The 19,490-nt window shown below is 46.1% G+C and overlaps 1 protein-coding gene across 1 annotated transcript; it reads right to left on the bottom strand.

The window, feature by feature from the left end:
• Window positions 1–482: 482 nt before the first annotated feature.
• Window positions 483–17,993, bottom strand: LOC117391871 (protein FAM222A-like). Its single transcript, XM_033989801.2, has 3 exons — window positions 17,706–17,993; window positions 9,627–9,779; window positions 483–2,715 (listed from the first exon to the last, which is right to left on the bottom strand). The coding sequence occupies exons 2-3, from the start codon at window positions 9,754–9,756 to the stop codon at window positions 1,433–1,435; spliced, it is 1,413 nt and encodes a 470-aa protein (XP_033845692.1). The 5' UTR covers window positions 9,757–9,779; window positions 17,706–17,993; the 3' UTR covers window positions 483–1,432.
• Between the last annotated feature and the right edge of the window lie 1,497 nt (window positions 17,994–19,490).

Genomic DNA, 19,490 nt, shown 5'->3' with positions numbered 1-19,490 from the left:
ACCTCCTCCACCTCCTTTACCTCCGCTACTTCACCACAACTGCAACAGATTTAAGTATTTCCTCAGTATCACAGTCTATTCTCACTGTAACTGAGTGAAACGTGAGGTAAAACTGTGCACTGCGCCTAGTCCTGCACAGAACATGTTTTTATGCATTAGTGCCTCCAGCATTAATGATACAAATGACCATGAAAACCAAATTATTCCCTGTAATGCACGTTCATTATTGATGTGGCGGCTGAGAAATGACCCTGTTGCCAATATTAACCTGAAACTGTGGTTGAAGGAGGAGATCTTTGAAAAATAAGACATCAAATGCATTTAGAGCAGAGTAAAGGATTAAATGTGACAAAACCACATAAAGCGTCTGTTTTCAGTCCATCTGCGTCTGTAAATCCCTCAGTCGTCCAGGTATGAGCCATAGTTACACATTTGCATGCTAGTTTGTCCAAAGGGATAATAAAAAGACGACACGTGGTTTTCTAGAAAATGTCGTTTACTTGACTTTCATTTTACGAAGAGGCAAAAACTGATTAGGGTCAAACATTTGAAATCATGTTAACATCATTTTCATGGACAGTGTTCACATACTTTATAGAATAATAATAATTGCACTTTATAATAGAGACGCCTTAAAAACCCAACGAGCCCAAATAAATAAAACATGAACGAACGAGACACACGACTCCAGACTAAGACTGGAGCCCGAAAACAAGGAACATGACATGAATCAAATGAATCAAATGAATCAAATGATTCAATTGATTCAATTGATTCAAATGACTCAATTGACTCAATTGACTCAAATGATTCAAATGATTCAATTGATTCAAATGATTCAGTTGGTTCAAATGGCCGTAGCTTCATCGTGGCACGCAGCTTTACCTGGGACACAAACCTTTCATTAAACTGTAAACATCCACAATATCCCAGGAGTTTCAAAATGAAACAAAAACACAAGTGAAAATGCAAACATCTCCTGATGGCGTTTGGTTACAGAGTCTCCACACGCAGAGCCGCCTAACCACATCAGACTGATTTACATTTGTACTCTGTAAAAACTGTACTTTTTATGCAAAAGATCAAACTGTTTCCCCATAAAGCGGCTGCTGTTTGCAAAGGCGAGATAATAAGGGAACATCATCTCTGATTCTTCAGACGTCCAGCACAAAGGAGCCAATAACCAAAGATCTGATGGTCAAAGGAATGTTCCACAAATAAGATTTTCTGTAAAAATATATATTTGTATATTTACAAAACAATTAAAACAACTCTTGAAATAAATGACCTAATGAACTGAGGCTGAAGAGCGCGGTTCTGATGCAGCAGGTTTTTGACAAGTTTAAAAAATCCACATGATTCTCCAGGTCCAGCACAAAACCTGGTGCAGTGGACACACGTCTCACACGTCTAAAAAAGTCCTTTTTGTGTCTTATCTGTAGACAGGGAGCTGGATGTGGCTCTGCTGAGGCTCCAGCAGCAGAGGCATCCCCACGGCCTGGTACCCACGCCCCAGCATGCGCTCTTTGATGCAGGGAGGCTGGATCTCACTGATGAGGCACTCCAAAGACTGCAGGCTGCTGCTGAGCAGAGCGGCGTGGCACAGGCTGGACGTGGGCAGGCCTCCCGTCAGCGTGTGGTCGGCGCTGTAGGCCTGGTGGCTGTGAGGGTGGGGCTGCGGCGCCGGGTGCTGCGTCTGGTGATGATGGAGTTGGTGACATTTAGGATGATGATTGGACAGAGGCAGGTCTCTGGGTCGAGCGGGACAGACGCCCAACAACTGAGACTGGAAACTACTGTCACTGTTTGGAGCCGACGTTAAACTGTTGTCCCAGAGAGAAGCGAAGTACGGGCCGGTAGAGAAATCTCCCTGCATGCAGTTCAAAGAGGAGGCGCTGCCCCTGTCCTGGACGCCGGGAAGAGGGAGACGGTACGAGAGCTGAGAGGGATAAGCCAACGACATGACGGCGTCAGGAGACTGTCCGGCGTGAGTCCCGGCGTGAGTCCCGGCGCTGTACCTCACTGCTCTGTGCTGATAATGCTGCGTCTGTTGTTGCTTGCGCTGCCAGGACGTCCTGTAGTCGGCTTTGTCCAAGTACACCGTTTTGGCCGTGCCCGCCGTCTGCGTGGGCACGACGGCGCCCGCGTACGTCACCCCGCTCTGGGGGGCCACGGCGGCGGCGGCCTGCACAGACGGGCTGGCTCGGGCCTCTCCTCCCAGCTGCTCTCTGTGGGGGTTTCTGCTCATCTGCCTCATCAGGCTTTGAACCTGCGCCAGCTCCGCCCGGGGGGCGCGGCCCGGGTCCCCCGAGGCCCTGGCGCTGGAGCAGTGCGTGTCTGTGGGCACGTCCGGAGCCTTACACGAGCTCGTGTGATAGGCTTTATGCCCCTGCCTGTAGGGGGCGTTACCGTACGGCCCCACAGAGGCCTGTCCGCTCGAATGTTTAGTCCTTTTTCCCTCGGAGTTTTTCACGACTCCTTTGATCGTCACTGAGGCTTTAACTATGGCCAACAAACCCTGATACCCCCTGGAGTACGGGCACGAGCTGTAGCTCTGTCCCGTCGTGTCCAGCCCGTTCACCGTCTTGTTTAACTGTTTATGTTGTGGAACCCGCACTTCAGTTTGAAAGATTTTAATGGTCAGTGGGTTCCGGGCGGTCTTCTGAGCAAAGGCGTCCAGCTCTGCAGGAGACGGGTATCGTGAGACAGGCTCCCCTGAAAAGAAAAGAAACAAAACATTTTTAGAATTTATGTCATGAAAAAAATAATGAACAAAGCAGAAAACTCCTGAACATTCAGGAGGTTTAACTAAAGATGTGAATCTGAAGCTTCTGTCAGTGAACGTCCTGTGAGGTTCATGGAAATGAAGTGTTCAAACACAAAGTGAACAAAATAAAACTGGGACAAATGCAGCATTTAAACATCTGTTTAGGTTCAGCCTGAGTCTGTTTAAACCTGCTGCACATCAGGATTACTCAAATCTTTTAAAATGCATTTAAATGAACATGAAGATAGTGAAAGTCAAAAGAAAGAGACAGTAATCTAAAAAAAAGCATCAAAATCAAAACAAAACACTTGGTTTCCATTTCAGAGACAAAGCGGGCCCCTGCTGCTGGGGGGGCTCACGTGTCGTTCCATCTCAAATTGATTTGGGAGTTCATTTCATTTTGAGTCTACAGTGAGCCTCAGACTGTGAAAATGACTCAATCTACAAGATCCACCTCATGAAGAAAATAAATTGGGTGTTTAAAAATGGAGGAGGGATGTGGAAAAGGTAGAACCGTTCAATCCCTGCACCAATCTCCCAAAGGAGCCGGCGCCAGGAGCAAACGCAACACAACGGAGCAAAAACACTGTTTATTATGTAGCGCCGAGCGGAGCTGCTTTGGAAAACAACGACATCTGGGTTTGCCCAAGGAGCTGTTTATACTGTACACAACATCAAGATGTGAGCCCCATCCTCAGTCTGTGGAGACAAGGAACCGGAAGAACCAGCTGCACAAACCGGCTCCCACGTTTGGGTAAAAGACCCACGGTTTGGAGCAAAGGTCCTAAGACGGTCCTAAGATGGTCCTAAGATGGTCCTAAGATGGGAAATGTAAAGAAACAAATGCAGCACAACAAAAACGCAACTAAAAAACAGGAGGAAGAACCACAAACTGAGAGAAATGACACTGGACTAAAGTCAAACAGGACTAAACACTGCGACGTGGAGCTGGACCAGGACGAGCAGCGGCCTCCACCCGAGTCTGGACGCCTCTGTGGAGCCGCCATCGTCGTGAGGTTGGATTATTTCACAGCAGAGACGGAGGCGTTTAAAGCCCCAGAGCCGCCGCCGACGTGTTGGTCACACGACACAAACCGACTTTAGTCACATTTTAGCTGCAAAACTGCTGAAATAAACAAGATTCCTGCTTAACCGGAGGTGCCACCACAAAGAAAGTTTACAGTTTAGTGACAAAAGTGGGCGGGGCAGAATGAGGTCAAAGGGTCAGTCTTTATTTGCACCTGCACCACAGTTTGAGAAACACTGCGTTACTGGATTATTAAAAGTGTTACATCCATTTCCACAGTGAAATGGTGTTAGTTCATTACCACAGGACTGAAAGAGCGTGTTCCGTGTGTGTGTGTGTGCGTGTTCCGTGTGCATGTTCTTTTGAGTGAAATGTCAGGGTTTGCGGCTCCACAAACACTCTGAGCACTCGCACGTCTTCACAGGGCGTCTGATATTGTTAGTCCAGCGATTAGAGCCCAGTCAGAGCCGTGGAGACACAACACAGCTGCACAGCCACTGGGGCCGCCTTAATGTGCTGCTATGGTAACCTCATTAGCAAATAGGCCTTTCCACGCTTTGCATTCCTCCATTTGTCACTGACAGCAGCACTCCGGCGTGTGACATGAGCATAAAGAGCTATTGGCTTTGGCACAGAAACACAGTCATAATCATTATTAAAACGTAAGATGAGAATAAGACCCGGCGAGCAGTAAACCCGCTTTATATTTACAAACAGACCGAACAGTTTGAGTCCTGTGGGTTTTTATGCCAATCAGACGTGTTGAACTGTGGTAGAACGAGCAGCGGGCGCAGCCAAAGCACCGGGCCCCGCGCCGCTGGAAACGCACGACTGATTCAATCCGACCTGACAATAAAACGGCAAAGGTGGGCGGAGTGTTTGTGACAAGAAAACGACGCTCAAAAAGTCATTTCAGTCAAAACCTGAGCGAAGTGAAACACACGGAGTCAGAGCACGAGACGCCGGACGAAACCTGAGGCAGGAGTTTGGGTTTAAAGTCAGAAAGTGTGAGGAAGAGAGCGCACAAACACACACACAGAACGCACACAGACACACACAGCACACAGGACACACAGGACACACAAACTGTCCACAAACCCAAAGTAAACCTGATTAAAGCTCATTGTGCTGTTCACTGACAGGGGGCGCTGTTCTCAGGGGCCGAGGTCAAATGGAGAATAAAAATCAGCTCAAATCACACGACGTCTCTGATTTTGCTCCTCGTTGTGATACAAAACTCTGTTAAAGTCACAGTGTTAATGACATTTTTGAACAAATAAATGGTCTGTGTCACTGGGACACGCGTGTCCACTGGGACACGCTTGTCCACTGGGACATGTCCAAACTTGACTCTATTTTGCAGAATAGTTTTAGTTGCAGGTCTGATACTTACGACATAAACATCTGAAAAGACCAAAGGAAATAATCAGGAAACAGAAACATAAAATCTAAAAACAAACATGAGGCTGTTGACACGGCAACCAGGAAATGGCAACCAGCTCCGTGAGGTAACGAGGAGAGAGGAGGTAATTAGACTGACCTTAAGCACTTAATCACCCTCAACCTGCACATAACACAAATATACACACATACACACATATACACACAAATATACACACATATTTAACACACACACACCTACAGTCTCTGAACACACATATACACACCAATATACAAACATATACACACACACACACACACACAGCTTCACTCTGTTGTTGAGCTTCGTCCAAACGTCTCCAAACTCCATCGTCGTGTTTGGATCGACCTCGACTCACACGTCACATTTAGACTGAATCATTTTAACAGTGGTTCAACTATGAGATAACGTGTCAGTAACATGTAACATGTCAGTAACATGTAACGTGTCAGTAACATGTCAGTAACATGTAACGTGTCAGTAACATGTCTCTCCACACACAGGGCGTCCCATAAAGTCTCTTCACAATTTAAAAAACTCTTCCAAAGGCGACTCACAGCTCCACAGACCTGACACACTGTGGTTTATTTAAAAGTCTTTAATTATCAGACACCTCAAAAATGCAACGTGTTTACAGACTTTTATAACCTCTGAGCACAACACAACAAATCTAACTAATATAACTCATCAAACACCTTTGTATTTATTTTTTTTTCATGTTAAGTTTATGTGGTGAAAACAGAAAAGTTTGTTATGTCTGAACTTTATTTTTATGGAGTAATACATTCATAAATGAGGCGTTTCTTCTAAATACTATAATAATTGGACGTTTTCCTCTGCTCGTTGGCTCCTGTTTCAGGGCGTCCCACTCGCTCTTTATCTCGTCTCTTTCTGAGGGACATATGTTGTCGATGACGAGGTTCTGACTTTTTTCTTTCTAATGACGCTGCTGTTTGGCGAGTCCTGATTGATAGATTTAATGATCCCCACAGTCGGGCTGAAAACGCGCTCCCGGTCGGAGGAGGCGGTCCACATTAAACATGCTGTTGAGGCGATGGCGTCCCGCTGAGTCAAACTGGCACACTTTCACAGGAAACACCTAATCCTCATTTCCTGCTTCCAGCCAGGAGCCGCCTCAGAGAGAACAGCGGGTGGCTCTGGTCCATCATAAACCCGCTCTCTCCGGTCGGGCTGTTTGTGTGCGCTCGTGTTTGCGTCGCGGCTTTAAAAAGACGCTTTATACACTGGCTTTGAGATAATTGGGGAATAATAAGCATCTTATTTACCGTGTTGCTTTAAATACACGGCCTGTCCCTGCTCAGGCCCCGCCCCCCTGCGTCCCACTGAGTGTTTCCTGTCACTTTAACGGCCTAATCTTTTCCCCGTGGACAAACTCCCATCCATTTCTTCTAAGATTAGAGCAGAAACCTCATTGTCTTTTAGTGGTTAGAGCTAATCTCTAATTTATGGGCAAAACAACCCCAGGGGCAGGTCTGAAGACAGAAGTTAAACCAGAAGAGTGTTTTTCCTAAACCTCCAGCTCCCAGGCTCCTCCCCCTCAGGCCCGAGGAGCACATCACAGTGACCGCCGGGATCTCCACAGATAAACTTTCATAAATGATGCTCATTTCCATACACGAGCGGCGGTGGCGGGCTTCAGGCTGGTGTGGCTTTGATGTAGCGCTGAAACTTAGGGGACGCACTCGGAGATAACACATTCTGCGTGTCAAATCCTGAGCGGCGGCGTGGAGTTCTGAGCTGGCAGCTAATTACAGGCCAGAGCCTCTGCGCCGCATAAACACTTGTTTACCACACCAATAATCCTGATATTTAAATGGCTCCTACCTTAAGATTTAGGGACAGTGAAGCACAGCACTTTGAACACATTAAAAACCACGTCTGCTGTTACCATGACAACCTCCTCTAAGTGCCCCGTTACCCAATCAGATCAGTCACCACAACCATGTCATTAATGGACCTGAACCCACTCATCTGTGACACCAGCCCCTGGAAAAGGCCCCGGACTAGACCAGGACCTGAGGGGACCAGACACACAGTGTGTGCACAGTATTCTTAACAGAACAGAACTCATCTTATTCTAAAAATGACCAACATTAAACTCATTTCAGTTTCATTGTGATGAGATTTAAATAAGTTTAAATCATCAAAGTGAATTTATCTCTGTGGTTTATGGACTTTACTAAAGATGGAGAAACTAAAGTGACATCAGAACAACACCAGAGCCTCCAGTGGGTCAGAGTGTCTCCACTGTCCAAACATGAACTGCACCGCCCGCCTGAGGGGCCAGCAGGGGGCGGAGTGGAGCCAGCAGGGGGCGGGGCGCTTTAACTCAGGCTACACAAGAAACAAGATGATTGGGCGAGAGAGAATATAGACTCAAGACGACAAACAGCTGATCTAAACTAAAATAATCGTCTGTCACCGCTGACCTGATGTGTGTCCAGTGAGAGCCTCTTTATATGTTCACCTGATCTGCAAAACAAAAAACCAACGCAACAGCTGCTTCCTGTTTATCGATGGTGTCACGTATAAAAGGGCGAAAATATAATATTTCCAGGTCAGAAAGTCTCGAACATGAGCCAAACCCAAGTGTTACATAAAGAGAAGACGCAGCACAGAGGAATCGACACAGAAAAACAGAAGTAGATTTGTGTTTACACTAGAGCTAGCATTAGCTTTATAAGAGCCCCCGGACCCACAGCTGAGCTCGGGGGAAGAACTCAGCCACTGCAAAGAGAACCCGCTCAGAGGGCCCAAGAGAACCCGCTCAGAGGGCCAAAGAGAACCCGCTCAGAGAGGAACAATCAGCAGTGTCCAGAGAAACACTGAGGACCAGCGCGACCTCAGGGCTCAGAGCTCGGCCGGGGCTTGTACCTGAGCTTAGATTTCTCTGCGGCTCAGATCTTTCTTGCCCGTGCGTTCCATTTATTAATATCTAAAAATGGAAATAGTTTTTAAAAGCACAGCGGAAACTCAAGACCGTCCCATTTTAACTGAGCCCAACAGCGATGAGTTTAATGAAGAGGCCGGTGCCACACACACTGAGCTCTGCCTTTTCCCTGGAGTCTGTGTGAAATGTGAGTCTGGAGCCGCAGGGAGCCACGGGGAGCCGCGGGGAGCCACACCGACCGCAGTCGCTCAACACTAAACCCAGGGGGGGGGCGGGGCCTGCAGGTAAACAGGATGTGAAGTCCACCCCTGGTTACAGCGCGCCTCGGGCACACTGGCTCCTTCTGTTCCAGCGTTTAGCAGACAATCGCTCCACTGATTTCCAATTAATATTTAATAACACAGAGACAAAGAGCTGTTTCACTGCAGGGGCGAAATGGAGGCAAAGACGATTCACTTTTTTATAACTGAATAAAAATAGATCATGTGGGGAAGGGGGGAAAATATAGAACACTCCAAATAGCAGCAGGCCGTCCCAGCAGTGAATGTGAGCGACAGAGGAACAGGACACTTTAGGAACGACCCAAAACAGAGAGAAAACATCTGTAAACATCTCAGTGTCATTAACACGTGGCACCTCCTGATTAATTATGTAAATACTTATATCGTTATTGTCAAAGTTTTGCATTTGACTCACAGGTTCATGTTTCATACAGAGTGTTAGTCTGAAGAGTTTCCTGGCAGCAATTTGTGCAGAGTGAAATAGATGGAGTGTCTGCAGTACGCCTGTCTGTCTGCAGTACACCTGTCTGTCTGCAGTACACCTGTCTGTCTGCAGTACACCTGTCTGTCTGCAGAGGTACATTCATGACTCTGAACGATACCAAAGCTAAACGCCGCATTCCCAGATTTAGCCACGTTCCCTCTGTGGAGAAGTGAGTCCAAACACCTGCGAGCATTAGCGGGAGTCGGGTTCATCCGTGCACAGCTGTCCCTGAAAGCTGACAATTAGAGACCATTATGTATGTTCATGTGTCTCTCAAAGTGTGAAATGTGCAGGCTGAACACCCCGGGGACGATGGTAAGTCTCCCCAAATATTGTATCATATGGCACTGGCAGGAATGTGACGGAGCAAACGCCCAATCACTGTATTTATGAGCCCATTCTGTGAAAATGCACGGCAGGAAAACACAACCCACAAGAACATGTTCATTTAAGTAAAGACCCAGCTCCATATGCATTTGTACAGAATTTAATCCACTCACATGAACAGTTTACCCCCCTCTGCAGCTCTTCATCTCACACAGGGAAACTCACATGAACATCCCAGACCTAATGTCCAAATGTGACAATGTACAGACAATCACCTCCTGTGACCGAACTCCAGGAAACAGTTTAGAACAAGAGCCATTCATTTACACACACTTAGGATCAGTGGTAAAAAAAGCTCTAAAAACCTGCTCCTCCTGACACAGAGCTGACAGATGAAAGAGCAGCTCACCTTTGGAGACGCCGGGCTGCAGATGTGGCGCTGACAGAAGGAGCGGAGGAGCCGACGCCATGACACTTCTGGCGGAGCAGTTGAGATGCTGTGAGGGGAAGTTCTGTCGTCTTTGGATACAGGCCAACATGGTCGATACGGCCTCTGAACCTGCTGGAGAAAAGGAAGAAGCATATGTCAGCGCGGCAAGTGGGATATCAACGAAAACCCGTTCAATGAACAGAACAAAGTGCACGTCAAGTCTGAAAACAAAGTCAAATCAAGCACAAAACTGTTCCCCAGCTCCGTCCGTCAGTCTCTTTACACGCACAAAGTACTGCGAGTACTTCTCTTTACAATCGTATAAAGTCTCATTTCTCCTGAAGGGTCAGATCATCTGCGTTTGTAAATCACAGTAGTGATCTGTGCTCTCCTCTGAGTAACATCACTGTGTCGTCCCACTGTCTGTCGACTCCTTTAACGGCTCTTTCCTGTTTCCAGCCGCTTCTTTGGCTTTGATCACACAAATCACACAGCCGCACACACACGGCTCACACAGCCGCACACACACGGCTCACACAGCCGCACACACACGGCTCACACAGCCGCACACACACGGCTCACACAGCCGCACACACACGGCTCACACAGCCGCACACACACGGCTCACATGAAGAGAATATTTCATTAGCAATCACATCTGACATTCTCTTTGATTATGTGACGGCGTCAGCAGATGTTTTATGTCTCATACACCTGACATTACTGTGGATCAGGTACAAACACTACTGCAGTACTGCAGTATTTATACTGCAGTATTTCCAGTAAAGAGCCGTTTGTGGATAAATACAGACGTCTGCTGCTCGGCCCTGAAGGACAGAGGACAGAAGTTTGAGTCAGAGACGTGCCACACACCAGAGCCACACACCAGAGTCACACACCAGAGCCACACACCAGAGCCACACACCAGAGCCACACACCAGAGCCACACACCAGAGCCACACACCAGAGCCACACACCAGAGCCACACACCAGAGTCACACACCAGAGCCACACACATGTGGAACGAGGAAAGAGAAACACACGAGGAAAGAGAAACACACACGAGGAAATCCCTTTGACAAACAGGATTTAAAAAACAAAATTATATATGAATGAACCTGAATGAAACGGGTCAATAAGGACATTATTATTATTCAAACAGTGGAGCTGGACACACACAGTATTACACAGACACAGAGCCGTAAAGAGTCGTAAAGAGCCGTGGAGCCACTTTGATTCTGTCATATCCAAACAAAAGTCAAACACAAAGTACAGTAACAAAAAAACCCCCATCTAATTCAATCTTTATTACACTGAGCCACACTATGCAGCTTTTCTCACTAAATAAAAGTGGAGATGTTCAGTCCATTTGTCCAGGATCAACACATCTGTCTAAAGCCCAGAGGGTGTTAGTGTTGGTGTTAGTGCTGGTGTTAGTGTTGGTGTTTGGGCCAGGCCCACACAGATCAGAGCCGTGGACTCCACTGTGGTCGTCCTCACAGATAAGTCCACTGGTGTCTCTCGTCCCCCACATGTCCCCCACGTGTCCCCCATGTGTCCCCGATAAGACGGTTTTTGGCAGTAAGACAAACTGAATTTTTCAGTGTGTTCACTTGAGCGTGGAGCCGTTTTAAAATGCTCTTTCTGAAGCTGCCACTGTCCCACGATTAGCACAGAAGTGTTTGGAGAAGATAAGAGGGTCGGTTAAAGAGTCACGAAGCGGCAGATAAAAACACACAACAGACAAGTGTCTCGACAAACAAGAAAAAACACAAAAAACAAACAGATCCTGACAAGGCCGTCCCCAAAGAGCCCAAGCCCCAAACATAAGAAAAACGTAAAAGTCGTCTCTCGCTGTATCGCGGTTCATCTGTCGTGGTCTCGCTGTTTCACGGATTTTTTTTGTCCAATTTTACATATTCTTTTACAGCGTCTGAACGTGCATTGTGTCCTGCGTCCTGATTGGCTGTTGGACTGTAGACCATTGTCCAAATTTACATAAACGTTGGATCTCAGTGTGACTCTGAAGTGCTGTACGTTTGCAATTTGTTTTCTCCCCGACAAAACCCACAATGTCGATGAAACGTTCTGCACCGACAAAGACGCCTACGAAGGTTTGAACTTTGAGAGAGTTTAAACGAGAGAGAAATGTGAGAAAATGTTAACGCCTGTGTGAGAAAAGTGTATAAAGTGTGTGGTGTCAGTCTCGTCTTTTTCTCGGAGACATTAGTTAAATTACTGCGTGTCAATCCGGCGCTAATGTTTCCGTAGACGCTTTATGTTCTGGACACGTCTAACTCTAACACAAAACACGCTATATTCAATTAAAAACAGCAGATTAACATCACGTTTCCCTTTGCTCTCTGTGCTAAGCCCCTCCCCCTTCAGAGCACTATCACAACACAATCAGCTGCGTCGCACTAATGAAACTCCTGCACATCACACCAGGTTTGTCATGTCATAGCGCACAGTTTTGTATCATGTTTTTGTATATTTATGCAGGGGTGATGTAGGCTTGTGGGCGGGGCCTTGTACAGCTAACCGTAGAGATCACTAGATTACTCAAACATGGATGATCTAAAACCTCTGCAGACATGTTTTTGAGAGAATAACATTATAACATCACAGAAAACTCCCCTAAAAAAAAAAATCGATTTTACATGACACGCCCTCTTTAAAGCTGCACCATGTAACTTTTCCTGAGGGTTCGCCACCTGCTGGTCTCCATGGAGATGTCATTACTTTCCCTGTGATGTTCCACAGTCTGGAGTTAAACGTATCCGTCTTGGAATGGAATGTTTTCAGTTGTTTCAGTGTTTTTGTCAAAAGACGCCCTTCGCTGTTCTCGGGGTGAGCAGTGTCATCTCCATGGAGACGAGCAGAAAAGTTACACAGTGCACCTTTAAAACAAACTGGCAGTGTAAAATAAAACGCAGCAGACTTTCCACCATCTCGGAGCGATGTCGGAGCGTTGAAAGCGTCAGAGCAGCCTGAGCGTATCCATCAGGAGCAGGTGACATTAATATAGATGGATTCGCCGCATCATTCTGACCTTCTGAGGCAATTTGACAAGAACCTGCCTCTGCTACCAAATTTCCAGACTTTCAGAAATACTGTAGAGTCTAAACACACCCTCCATCTCTCCCTCCATCTCTCCCTCCATCTCTCCCTCCATCTCTCCGTCTCTCCGTGTTAACGCTCCTCAGATTCCTCAGTTAATAATTAGATGATAATGAAAAAGGTTTAGGAAGTGCAGCCCTTCCACTGAGCGTCTGTGGGGGGATTAGCATGTGAGGCCTATGCTAATGTCCTCCTCGCTCAAACACACTCAAAATTCATCTGTGCAGCGGGCAGAGTGCACAAAAAAGGGACGGAATGATTCAGAAAGGTTAATTTGGGGAGAAATTAATGATTAACACGGAGCGCGGGGTCATTATGGAGTGGTAATGCGCCAGTTCTCCTTGAGTGAAAACGACGTGTTCTGTGAATAACAACGCTGCTCGGATATAATTAAGTGTATATTATGTATGACTGGGACTGCAGTCGGAGGCAGCACTGCAGGAAGCTGTCTTATAGTAATGGAGACGAGACAAGTAAAGTCTGACATACAGACAGGAGTCCAGCCGCAGCTGCCAGTTTCATCTCTATACACACTCACAGCGAGCCCCCCCGGCCCCGGCCCCCGGCCCCCTCATACATTTTTAATAGAATCTATTACTTCTGGATTAGCCGATAAGAGCTGCCCTGGTTAAATTCTGTAATAGTTTGCATAATTGGTATCAGAGGCGCATATAAGAGATTCACAGTTTCTTTTTGCCTTCTGTGCAGTGACAGAAGAAAAGGGACACAAAGGTTCACAAACCAAACACCCCACAGACACTTCAGCCCCTTCAGCCCCGCTCTTAAAGCCCCGCTCTTAAAGCCCCGGGGCTGATAACAATGAGCCTCATTTCCATTGAGATTAGCCCCGTGTAAAAAGGTATTACAACACAGTTAAAGGGCTTTTCTTATGATTTATGCAACATACAGATTCATGGAAATACAATGGGCAATATTCTGACAGATGTCCACAGCATTCACATGCATGTGGATCACTCACATGCATGTGGATCACTCAGTGCTAACGGTCAGTTGTTCTTCATATTTGTTCATCTTCCCCTGGTCACACACTCAATGCTCAGGTGGGTCTGGTGGGTCTGGTGGGTCTGGTGGGTCTGGTGGGTCTGGTGATGAGGACGTGCTGCTCTGAGCTGTGACTGTGACAGATTCTGTGATTATTTAATGGAGGGTTTAGGAGACACTTTAAGACGTCTTTAAAATGAGCTCTTTAAACTACTGGAGGTTTTTAATTCAATGTCAAGATGAATATTTCTCACATTTAGAGAAGAACGTGCACAGCAGCAGAGATATGGATCATTCTAATGGCAAATGTCTAAATAAAGTCCATCAGGTTTGAGTCGGGGCAGTTTACAGATCTGCTCTCACAGATGGGCCTCTGCCAAGGCACGAGGATGCAGCAGGAGCAAGGTCAGGGGGTAAATGCTACAGTCCACATTTAGAGAGTAAACACTACAGCTTTATCTAATCAGACTCCCAGAGGCCTGCACACATCAAGAACACACAAAAACTAAACTGTCCAGTCTAACACAACAACAGAGTTTACACCGTTTACACAGTCTGAGTCAACGAGGAGGAGACTGTGGGGTCAGCGCTCTGACCCTCTGACCCTCTGAACTGATGTTTTTATCAGGTGCTGTTCTGTGTAAAGACACATTTTGACACTTTACTCCAGAGAGTTGTTAGTTGCAACTGGTTCAACAACTAAGCTATTTATTCAGCTAATTGGCACCAAAGGATTTGTGCTCGACTCTGGCAGCAGCGACGAACCTCATGACAACATCTGCACACGGAAATGTCACACGTGCTACACACTATACACTATATACACACTATACACACAATATACACTATACACACTATACACACAATATACACACACTATACACACACTATACACACACTATGTTCTATAGAAGACTTCACTGTCCCGCCTGCTCACTGTGTGGTGATGGGGGTAATGCTACAGTCTGTGCTTTTCACATCCAAACACCATGTGCAAACAAACCACAGACAAATAATATGAGCAAAGTTCAAACAAAACATCTCTTTGAAAAAAAAGATAAAATGTAAAGATCATTTCTCGCTTTTCTTCACCTAATGAAATGTTTTTTGCAACATGAGCCTCAAAAACATCAACATGTTCTACAAATCTCTGATGTGTAGAGCCTCTGAGGACGCCCTCGCCCCTCTGAGGATGTCCTCACCGGTTTGAGGACGCCCTCACAGCAGCGAGGGGGTCCTCAGAGGGGCGAGGGCGTCCTCAGAGGGGCGAGGGCGTCCTCAGAGGGGCGAGGGCGTGCTCATTCCTCTGAGGACGCCGCTCTGTTTAAGTCAAACGATGATACATCACTTGTAATTTGCTGTACTTAATCATTAATTTGAAATAATGACCAGATGCAATCATGTAGACAAAATAAAGATTACAGGAGTTCCCGATCACAGCGGGGGTCCGTGTCCCCTCCCCCCTGACCCGCAGAGGCCCAGTCCTTAACCTTCCACCCTTCACCCCCGTCCTCATCCATTACTATGAATAGACCAATTAGACAGATTTCAAAAGACGCCAAGCTGCTCGTAATTACACATGACGTCCCCTTGTACTGGATATGTGCACAATAGAACTGACTGTGTACTGTGTACTTCTCATAGATGTGTACTGTGTACTTCTCTCAGGCTGTATACCTTGTACTTCTCTCAGGCTGTATACCGTGTACTTCTCTCTGGCTGTATACCGTGTACTTCTCTCTGGCTGTATACCGTGTACTTCTCTCGGGCTGTATACCGTGTACTTCTCTCGGGCTGTATACCGTGTACTTCTCTCTGGCTGTATACCGTGTACTTCTCTCGGGCTGTATACCGTGTACTTTCCTCCAGTAGTTTCATTTCAGTTTATCCTCTGTCTTGATGCACGTGTCAGTGTGAGCTGTACCAGGGGCTGGACCTGCTCCCACAGACATGACACGGCAAAAAATACATGACCTGGATCAGTCCTGGCTCTGGCCTGAGTAATAACGACGGCAGAAAAGGTCATTCTCATGGTGAGCTCAATCCTTCATCTGGTAATTTAGTATAGGCCCGGAGATTGAGCAAGGCCGGGCAGACTTCACAATAAATCAGAGCTGGGTTACTTTAGGGAGAAAGCAAAGAGAAGGGAGCAGCCAAATGACAAATTCCTCCTCTTCAGACGTGGAATTACTGCCGGGGTGTGAGATCAGAAGGGAAAAGCCCACGGGATACCTGTGCTCCGACGCTTCATAACATGACTCCATTTATGAGCTCTGGAGACGATCAAATATGACTAACCCAAACAGAAAAATTGTATTATGTTGCCTAGAATGGCGTCCATGTCTGGCTGCGAGCTCTAAGCAGTCATGTGATTACTGTGTTATATGAATCACAATGTAACCAGATTATTTGTGTTTATAATAGCCACAAAATACAGAGACATTTGGAGCAGGAAGGACGCACGCCATCAAGTCTATACATACAATGAGATGCAAATCATGGCAGATTTACAGGGCCCCATGAGTCGTTTACTATTGAAATTCTGCCAGTAAAAATAAAGAAAGAAATGAAACCAGCCGCAGATACGTTTCACTGTGTTAACTGGCTCGTACGGCTCTTTTTGTTGCACATTTTGCTTCTTGTTAAACTGAATATTGAATATACTGTGAGCCTTTGCTCCAGATCAGTAGCTCTCACTGCTGCTCGGTCCCTTAGTTTTACAGCTAAACTGGGTTCGCTAACCTTCTCATTAATTTTAATCACCAAAATGGCCATAAAGCAGAGCCGGTCGGAGGAGCATGATCCATAGCCCGGGCTTAGGTGAAATTAAAGGCTTTCGATCATGGGCTGTGGGACCCTGTTTGCCTCGTGCTTTGGGAGACTTTCTGTTCTTTTTAAAACTGTCCTTCTGTTGAGCGATCGGTGTTAATTTAGAAACGTCACCATCACACACACGGTATCTCTTTTAAGTCACTATTATTATAAATCACAAACAGGCACATTCACAAACATGACACTGTGCCATTTCTAAACCGGGGGCATTTCCCTTGTGCCTCAATATAAAGCTTATCCCAGGGGGCTGACTTATTTTCCACACAAAAAATAGCACACAAGAAGGAAAGAGGATAATAAACAGCAAATTGCAGGCTTTTTCTCTCCTGCCTCTGGTGGAAAGCTGTGACATCCCATCTCTCTGGATAATAAAGGATCTGGCACAAGCAGGAAAAAGGCTTGCAGGGTAGAATTTCACACCTGGCCAATAATCTATAGGGCCCTCTGCAGCGGCTATAACCTTCAACCTCGGCTGCCACCGGTGCAGTGAGGTGCGATGGTCCCTCCTCCGGCTTCCAGACAATAGCAGTGGAAACCTTCAGAGACAGCTTTCAATGACCAATGATAGACTTCAAAGCACTTCCCGGATCCGCAGACACCGAGACGAGGAAAAGCGGCTTTCACATCATCCACAGCACACTGATGAGACTGGATATGGCATGAGTGCACTTCACAGGGGGAGGAAGAACTTGAAACGAACCCAATCCTCGTGCAAAGAGGAAACGATGACACAGGCTTCAGCGTTTGCACAAATCTATGATCAGGTCCAGAGCAGTCCAGACAGTTGGCAGGATTTACTGAATATAACTAATGATGACACACGGGCTGTCCTAATGTGGGACAGGCCCATGCAAAACACACACAAAAAAAACACTACACAAAACAGAACAGGGACAGACAGGTGCACAGTGAGACACAACTCCACATACAACAAACAAAACACAATATAAACACACAAACATCTCAATTAAACCAAATCAAACCAGCATCAAGCACATACACTCAACTATTCAACAAAACAAAACATGCAAACAGCAGCACATTCAGACGAATCTCAGGACATGCAAACTCTTAAATGTGTCTAAATGTGTCCCTGAGTCTCACTTGGTCTTATGTTCTCATGAGGCTTGTTTATCTGCTTCTCTGCGGTGATTGGTCGCTCTCCAGGCGGACTTCCTGGGCTCTGTTTTCCCGATGCGAACAGTTCGGCTCCGGGGAAATATCCATGGACGGGACGAGCCTCCTGCGCCTCCTCTTCTTCTACATGTTCAAAACCTCCGTGGACACTTGTCTCCGGAGGCCGTGTCCCGGTTTGTGTCCCGGGTTTGAGCCGCTGAGCCGCTGAGCCGCTGCCACAGGAGCCTGATGTCGGATGGAAATGAGACTCGGCTCCTCTGTGCGGGAGAGACCGGCTCCGGGCCAATCAATCAAAGCCTCATTTGAATATTCCCACGGCTCGACCAATCACAGCGCAGAGGAGGCGGACGCTGCTGTGACGTAGTGACGCTCGGAGTAAGCACGCTGCTGTGACGTAGTGACGCTCGGAGTAAACGCGCTGCTGCTGTAGAAAAAATAAAATAAATAAATAAATACTTGAAAGGAAAAAAGGATTTATGAGACTCCAACAAAGATTTAACTTGCAACGCAAATTTCTCTCAACTGATGGGATTTCTCTCTATCAGAAAGGTAATTATCCATAAATAAAAAGGGCTTTAGAATTCAAAAGACTGGATCAGGCACAGGCCGCTTCAGCTGTAGATACTCACTACAATAGAGTATTATAAAGACAAACAGCCGTGGCTTCAACAGGACACATAACAGGACACTAAAGCCAATGAGTAAGAATAAAACTCTATAAACGTGTTCACACTGTAGTTTCTATTTTGATTTGAATTCCCTGATTGTGTGTCATATGTGTGTACATGTAAACACCAGTGTGAGTAATCCACAAAAGTATTTTAGCTTATCTCAGCTATAGTTGTTACTGGTGTAAACAGAGAAATAGTTTACTGTGAGAATGGACCTGTATGAAAACAACCAAGGGCAGATTCAACATAATCTTTTCCATCCTGATATGATTCACTCTTGTGTGTTCTCTTCTTTGGTGTAAAAGCCCTGTGTCTTATCCTCGTGGGTCATGAGGTGTGTGATGAGGTGAGGTGACAGCTGAGCCGGGCACTCACTCATCCAGTCTAAACTTAATAATATTTTCTGGTGGCTGAAATGAACATGTGGGGCGTCTAATGGCATCTCTGCGTGGGGGCAATGTACCTGTGCATCTTTTCTATTAAAGTTGTTTCCTTGATGTTGGCCCTGGCCTGAATGTTCACACAGTGCAGTCTGCATTATACATTCACCTGGGACTGTGCACACTCTAACCACAATGAAAATGCAATGCAACGTTAATTGCAGCAGAGTAAAACTTGTAATTGTCCTGCACAGCCCTGAATCAGAGTGAACAGCTCCAGCCCAAAGCTCACTGTCACTGAGATGAGAATATCAAATTGTTTCTTGACAGCTTTCGGAGTGTCATTTTTCAGAATGAATGGGGCCTGCAGATGGCAAATGAGGTTACCATGCCAACTGATGTCTCTATATTGAACAGAAGACATAGGCCCCGTCGCAGCACAATTGTTCTATATGTAATCACAGAACATTGTGATGATTGCTACATGAAAGCAAATACTCTCCTGAATTTGCATATTTCTTTTACTGTCTTAACATTCCAGATGTTTTACGTTTTCATCAGGCTTTACTCTTTATCGTAGAAGGACATGACTAAGTAGAGATGCTAAAAATCTGTTGTCTAAACTGAAGGATTATTCCCAAATGATTTTCTCAGAGAATAAATACCTCAATATTTTAGGCAGTTTGTTTTATCATGTTTCA

Source organism: Periophthalmus magnuspinnatus, chromosome 23, assembly GCF_009829125.3.
Source record: "Periophthalmus magnuspinnatus isolate fPerMag1 chromosome 23, fPerMag1.2.pri, whole genome shotgun sequence".
Classification (NCBI taxonomy): Eukaryota; Metazoa; Chordata; class Actinopteri; order Gobiiformes; family Gobiidae; genus Periophthalmus; species Periophthalmus magnuspinnatus.
The sequence above is the reverse complement of the archived record's forward strand: the minus strand, read 5'-3'. Positions and strand labels throughout refer to the sequence as shown.